A 7,468-nucleotide genomic window follows, 5' to 3' on the forward strand; every position below is an offset into this window, starting at 1 on the left:
TGGGGGTGATCGAGCCTGCAGGGGAGGGCAGTTAGGGGTGACCAGGCTGGCAGAGGAGGGCAGTTGGGGGCGACTGGGCCTGCAGGGAAGGGCAGTTGGGGGAACCCAGGCCTGCAGGGGAGAGCAGTTGGGGGGGACCAGGCCTGCAGGGGAGAGCAGTTGGGGGGGACCAGGCCTGCAGGGGAAGGCAGTTAGGGGTGACCAGTCCTGCAGGGGAGAGTAGTTAGGGGTGACCAGGCCTGCAGGGGAGGGCAGTTATGGGTGACCAGGCCTGCAGGGGAGGGCAGTTAGGGCCAAACAGGCTGGCAGGGGAGCAGTTAGGCATCAATCAGGTTGGCAGGGGGTGGTTAGGGAGTGATCAGGCTGGCAGGCAGAAGCGGTTAGGGGCAATCAGGAAGGCAGGCAGGCGAGCAGTTGGGAGTCAGCAGTCCTGGATTGTGAGAGGGATGTCTGGCTCTGGGATCTGGCCTAAATGGGCAGCCAGACATCCCTCGAGGGGTCCCAGATTGGAGAGGGTGCAGGCTGGGCTGAGGGACACACCCCTCCCCCATGCACGAATTTCGTGCACTGGGCCTCTAGTAAAAAAATAAAATGAAAAGAATGACTTCCTGAGGAAGGAGGGGGGCTATTCTAGTGGAGTCTCAGATCTGACCTAACAGGGGAGCTTCTGATGTGTAGGAGCGGGGTTCACGTGGAGTGTAGACAGATAAACCGACACACAATTTGCTGGTGAAAGGAGGCTCCTCAGGTTATGATTTGAAGAGACATTTATCCAGTCCAAGCGCTTCATTAGAGATGATAACTAAGCTGTTCTCTCTTCAAAAGGTCTATCATGTTTCACTCGGAGATGGGAGGTCAGTTTATGATTCCTCAGTCATGGGAGGGGACTGTGCCCAGTTTAAATAGACAAGTGGTTTTAAGTGCTCTAATGCTTGAGCCAGGGCCCGCTTTACCCCACTGTGGGTTTTCTCAAGTCGCCTCTCTGAAGTTGAGTTTGAGGCCTGGAAAAAGAAAACCAATGACTAAACGAAAGCTTTGGCTTGTCTGTTTTGAAGGAGCAGGTGCAGGAGGCAGGAATTTTGCCCATCGATGGAGCAGGTGAGGCTCAGCTACCTCGGGACCTGCCGCGGCTCTCCTCTGGCCAAGAGTGTGGTGTCCAAGGCCTGCCCCTGCCTGCGGACACGCTTCCTGCAGAAGAACATGAGTGTGTCTCACCCGATGACATCTCCTTGCCTCCACTGCCAGGGAGCCCCGGCTCCCCCTTCGCACCCTCTGACATGGAGGTAGAAGAACATGCCAGCCCCTCTCTCAGCCTTCACATGAGCAGCGACAGGATGCAGATGGGGGCCAGTGGTCCAGGGGAGGCCCAGGAGTGTGGCCTTCCTCCACCTGCTGCTTTTGCTGATACTTGCAATGATGAGAGAGAAACATTTTCAAGTCATTTTGAGAAGCCTTCCCCCCAGTTCAAAGCTGAGCCCCCATTCACCTCCAGAGGGTTTCTGGAACAGAGTACAGCCATCAGCAAAACCCATGCTGACCATCCTGGGAGCATGCCGAGTGGAGTGCATGAGCAAGCTTGCCAGCAGCACCCACGGGCTCGGGAAAGTGTGCTAGAAACACGGGAGGAAATGCATGCTGCTAATAACGGCACTAAAAACCAAGACAGGCTGCATGCTTCCCAGGACACGCTCTCGGGCCTCGGGTTTCAATTAGGCCCCAGCCGGGTCTATCAGAGGCAAGTGGTTTCCCAGGAAGAGATTAAAAGCACATCAGCAAAGAACAGCGTGGTCAGCCTAGCTGGCCAGGCACCCAATTTCTCCAGGCTCCAGTCTAATGTCACTGTCGTGGAAGGTTCTCCAGTGACTTTGGAAGTTGAAGTAACAGGATTTCCAGAGCCTACACTGACATGGTGGGTAGCCTATAATGATGAGCCTTAACCAGAAACAAATTGAATCACTGAGGGAATCATTCGTGGGCACTAACTGACAGGTGCAGGGATAGCTGATTAATACTCGCCAGCACTGCAACTCTGCATGATGCACCCTCACACCAACCCCCAACTCTCATCTTAGGAGCAGCATGGCTAATCCCCTGAAGCAAAAAAGTAGCCATATAAAATAATAACTTAACAAACTCCTAAAGCACTGTGACTTCGTTGTGCTCTTTTTGTGTCCATTTAACATTCCACATTTCTAAAGATGGTGAGTTGAAATGCTTTCCTATTGTTTATTTTTGCATAAGCATGACATTTTTTTGGTTTAACATCCCTTATTCAATTAAAAAACACACATAAGAACCTGGTTTTCCCCCTTTCTTTCATTTGCCTATCTCAACTTCTTTCTCTTCCCAGCAGTCACTCATGTCACTTTTGCAGTCCTTGTTAGTTTCACTAAGATTTCTTTTTATACATTTCTTCAGTGTGAGATGTGGAATAAAAATATTTCTTTCACAGTTACTTGCAGTGACGGGCAATAAACCCATTTTTGAAAGGTGGTGCAATAACTGAGCTGTAAACAATATGATTTCACTCTGGAGACATTATTATTTTTAGCCTATTTGTTTTAATAGGAGTAAACTGCAGAATACAGGTTTGGAATCACATACTGTTGCTATGAAAGCAGTTCTTAACTTTCTCAATACTTGGGTTACTTTTAAACATTTTAGAAAATTTTCAACCTTAAGCAGATTTATTTGAGGACAAAGTTTTAAATTTGTGGGCACGAGTTCATGTTTCTAAACTATGATAACTAAAACAGCATTTATTTATCATAATGTTTAAATCGATATTAAGTGATCAGTGTCAGTAATTGTGTGTGCCCACTGGTGGTACTTGAAGTGTGAGTTGGTTATCTAAAGAATTTATGAGAAAACTTTGGTTTCTTGGATTATTAAAAGAAATTGCACTTGTGCTACAGTGCAGCATTTATGCTTTTTGTTTTATTTTGTTGTTTTTACAATTGCATGGTTTTTTACAGAACAGGAATTTCATATTTATGAATTTAAAAGATATTTAATTCATCATTAAATATCAGTTTACCCCAAAGAAAAATGTTGTCTGAAGTGTTTCTTATTTTTGTCCACATAACAAATAACTTGGTTAGTACATATTTTTGAAGAACTATTGCAACTACTAGGTGTACCAGTTAATAATGGCGGATTTTGTAATCAAAGAAGACAAGATAATTTCAAGAGAAACATCAAAAGTGCTTTATTCAAAGTAATGTCCATCACTAGCTACAGATTTCCCCCATCTTTCAGGTAATTTGTGGATACCATCCCAATAGAACTTTTCTTGTTTTGAGGCAAACCATTCAGAGACCCAATTTTCCACTTCTTCGTATGTTTTGAAGTGTTGCTCAGAAAGTGCGTGTGCCATTGATCAGAACAAGTGTTAATCTGAAGGAGTAAGGTCTGGTGAATACGGTGGGTGGGTTAATACTTCCCAGGCAAGATCTTTTAACGTGTCTTTAACTGGTTTTGAAGTATGTGATGGTGCGTTATCATGAAGCAAAATTACTTTGCCATTTCTTCTGGCCCATTCTGTTCGTTTTACAATCAAAGCATGGTTCAAATTGATTATTTGTTGTCAGTAGCAATCAGTATTAACTATTTCACCTGGTTTTAGAAGCTCATAATACACCACACCTTCCTGATCCCACCAAATGCAGAGCATTGTCTTCTTTCCGAAGCGATTTGGCCTTGCAGTCGATGTTGTTGGTTGACCTGGATCAACCCATGATTTTGTGCATTTGGGATTCTCAATATAAATCCACTTTTCATCGCCAGTCACAATTCGATGCAAAAAAGACTTTCTTTCATGCCATTGAAGAAACATTTTACTGATGACTTTTTGGTTCTCCATTTGTCTTTCGTTCAGTTGATGTTGCACCCATTTTCCTTCCTTTAAAATCTTTCCCATTGTTGTAAATGATCGGAAATTGTTTTTGAGTTTGACACACATCTTCATCCAATAATGCTTGTAATTGTTGGTCTTCAAACTTTTTCAGTTGACCTGGACGTTCTTTGTCTTTCACATCGAAATCATCACTTTTAAAGCATTTAAACCAGCGTTCACAAGTATCTTGAGATGAAGCATGTTCACCATAAGCTTCCCGAAGTATATGTTAACTTTTTCTTCAAAATAAAGTAATGAATTAAAACTTCCCGCAAATGCTCTTTTTTTTTGGCAAGAAAATTCAACATTTTTAAGTGTAAAAAATATCTATCTTCAGCAAATTTGACATATGAAGTTTTGAAGCTTGCTGTCAATACAACCAAATAGCATACATATCAAATTGCATATATATTAACATATGTGTAACTCCATCTATTGAAAAAATCCACATTATTAACTGGTACACCTAGTATAATACTGAAGGACTATTGTGAGAAAACATCTTACCCTCAGATTTGCAATTTTACTCCATTAACAATTGGAGAGCTATCATACATTCTTAGGATACTTGGAAAAATGAAAAATTATCACTTAAGCCATGAGAACAGAAAACGATTCAGGTTTGTCATCACTTCTTGTGTAGAAAAATGTGGGTATTGATAAGTAAAGAATCTAGAATATACAAAATAAATTATTTGCTTTATAAAAAATATGCCTCTAAGTGCTCATGTTCATAGGAAACTTTTAGAAATATGTCATTAATAGTAATAATCCAATTGCATAAATGCCTTTTATAATTAAAAACAATTTTCTTCTAATGAGATTAATTCATTAATTAAATGAACTCATTTCTCCAGGAAATGTTGTATAAGTACCTTCCTCTAACACAGCACATTGGTATTTTCATGTGGATCATATGGGATGAATATAATGGGGCAGATGAGGGTCACTCAAATGCAGGTTCCAGACCCACAAACTGCTGTTCTATCACAGCTGAAAGAATGAGGGGGCTGAACAGGAGGGTACCATTTCCCATTCTAGATAATTGCTATGTGCAAATGGAGCCCCAGTGTGACCAGATGGTCTGCTTTTTTGGGATTAGTTGGATATCTAAATTTTCATATGCAACATTCCAATTGTTAACTGCTGTCAAAAAATTTGGTTTTTAAAAACATGGTCTGAGCCGATCAGGCACTTCTCTGGCCACCAGCTACCACAGCCCCTTTGGAATCTGTGGTAGCTGCAAAGCCCCTGCTCCTACTAGAAAACATTGCCGTGGTGATGGATTTTAGAAATTGGATATGATGTGAATGAACAGTGATCCTGATTTTAAAAACTGACTCTCTGCTTCAGGTACAAGAAGGGCCAGAAATTGCCTGCAGATGGACACTTACAGGTTTCACACAAGGAGACGAGACATGCGGTGTTCATTCCGAAGGTGTGCCGGGCAGACGCAGGTCTCTATGTGGCTCGGGCCCAAAACGCTAGTGGCATTCTCTCTTCCAATGTCATCCTCCACGTGACAGGTAACCGCAGGCCGCCAATCACAAGGATAAACTGGATCATGCTGTGCGTCATCTATGTTAGTGTGTCGCTCGTGTACTGGCTGCTCAGACAGTAACTGTGGCGTTGGCACCCATGGACGTCATTCTCGCAAGCCCAGAGGACAATACTGCTGTTTATTTTCCTACATTTCCCACAAAGCATCCCCCACCAACTGTATCTCCTTTCCGGCCATACTGCTTGTTTGGCTAATACCACTGTTCAGTGAAATAATCAGGTTTTCTTTAGTGCTTTAATCTATTTGAGGAGCTTAGAAAATTATTTGCCTTGGATAAGTGTACATTTTTGTATTCTAGAGAGAGTTGTGTTCAATATAAAACAGCAAAATTATGCTATGTTTGTTCCTTCCTAATTTAGGAGCATGCAGATCAAGGCTCATAGCATAGAGATGTGAGTCAAATTTCAAATCCAATTGTTTGAAAAATTATTTTTAATTGTACTCATATTCATCTCTTTGTGGAATAACAATAGAAATATTGAACCGAAGTTGTAATTTTCATTATTGCGTTACGTGTCCTTTAATTTTGTTTTTCATTTCTTGACCTCATTTATTGAAATATATCCTATGTTTCAACATAGTCCACATTCCTGAGTCTGAGGATGCTGCCATAAATAACCGTTCCTCATGTTGATCTCACAAGCTTGCCATTGGAGAATAGATGTTCAACTCCAACTTTAAATGGAGTTTCAAGGTTCCAAAGCTATGCTTGTCATAGAATAAGATGGAACACAGGCAATGCGGAGGGACCAACGTTATTCCTGTCATTCCATTGGCAGGTGTGAGGCAGCCATGTTCCGCCTGCTTCTAGTTTTGATTCTGCTGCTGACCATGTTTGCAGCCTATGCTAAGGCATATCAGTGCCTCAGTTTTCCATTTGGAAAATAAGGTCATCATCTACCTCTTGGATAATTGAGAGTTTTCATTTCATATCTTAAAAAAATCTATAAAATTAAAAAATGCATGCTATGAAGACAAAGGGTAATTATATTGTTTAATGTAATTCGTTATCACACTGCCTCCTGTCTACTAATTCTCTTTCAGATGTTGTTTCTTCAGAATATTAAATTAAAGAAGTGGTATTAGTATGTGATCTCCAACTGTTCACATATGAGAAAATGTTCTATGAATTGGAGCTTTAATTCCTTTCTGATTTCTTAAGACTATATCCTTTGCAGAGACTTGAAATTAAATTCAGGAGGATGCATTTAGTATGATCTGGGGGCGGGGGAACAGTGTGTAGTAAATTACATAAGATGAATTCTATTCTTTCTTATAATTATCACTGTGATATTGAAGAATGTTTTATGGCTTTCTGAAATATATTACTTAGAAAAGAGGGTCATCATTTTAGCTCCTTTAAAAATAGACATAAATAAGAGATGCATTTATTTTTTAGATTTTAAAAATAGTCTTGTCATGCTAGGGTAAAATCTTGAGTTGAAAGAATAATTCATTATAGTTTTTTTGAAGAAGGGAAGGAATTAATCATGTTGCTATACCACTGTCTACAAATAATAAAATATTTAAATGTAATATATTCAAGTTGATATTTAAAAGTTACTGAATGTTAACTGAAGATGCAAAGTGTGTGGTTGAGTAAGAAGTTGCATTTGTTTTCTTGTACTCCATATTTAGTTTAATTAAAATATTAAATCTCTTAATTTCCTTTTAATTTTTGACATAAACCTATTAAAAGCTTATATACACAGCATCTCAGGAAATACATGGTCTCTTAACTCTCCTATCCTTTTGGTCCAGCTCCAAGTATTTTGCATATCTCGCCTAGCTGCTATTCCCATGTTGAAACTAAAGAGTGAAATCTATTCATGTCCAAAGCAGATAGGCAGGACCAGGGAACAAATTCTTGCCCCACCCTCTATCTCTGTCTTGATACTTTAGTGGGATCTCCTTTCCCATTTTGTCAGCTTGTTTGAATCTGTGGTATTTAGGGGATGGGGACTTGCCGATTTGCTTCACCTGTTGCATGCGTGTTAATATTAATCCTTTGG

General features: G+C 40.8%; 1 protein-coding gene across 2 annotated transcripts in view; it reads left to right on the forward strand.

Annotated features, from left to right (window-relative positions):
- The window catches only part of CCDC141 (coiled-coil domain containing 141), a 182,894-nt gene extending 176,939 nt beyond the window's left edge, over positions 1-5,955 (forward strand). The window contains exons 23-24 of one of the 2 annotated variants that reach the window (XM_080669118.1): positions 1,056-1,909; positions 5,249-5,955. In XM_080669118.1, the coding sequence (XP_080525244.1) occupies positions 1,056-1,909; positions 5,249-5,516 (1,122 nt within the window). In that variant the 3' untranslated portion in view covers positions 5,517-5,955. The remainder of the gene's footprint in view (positions 1-1,055; positions 1,910-5,248) is intronic. The other variant, XM_080669119.1, reaches the window with a different exon arrangement.
- The last annotated feature ends 1,513 nt before the right edge of the window (positions 5,956-7,468 follow it).

This window comes from Plecotus auritus (assembly GCF_963455305.1).
Source record: "Plecotus auritus genome assembly, chromosome: 5".
NCBI classification, from domain to species: domain Eukaryota; kingdom Metazoa; phylum Chordata; class Mammalia; order Chiroptera; family Vespertilionidae; genus Plecotus; species Plecotus auritus.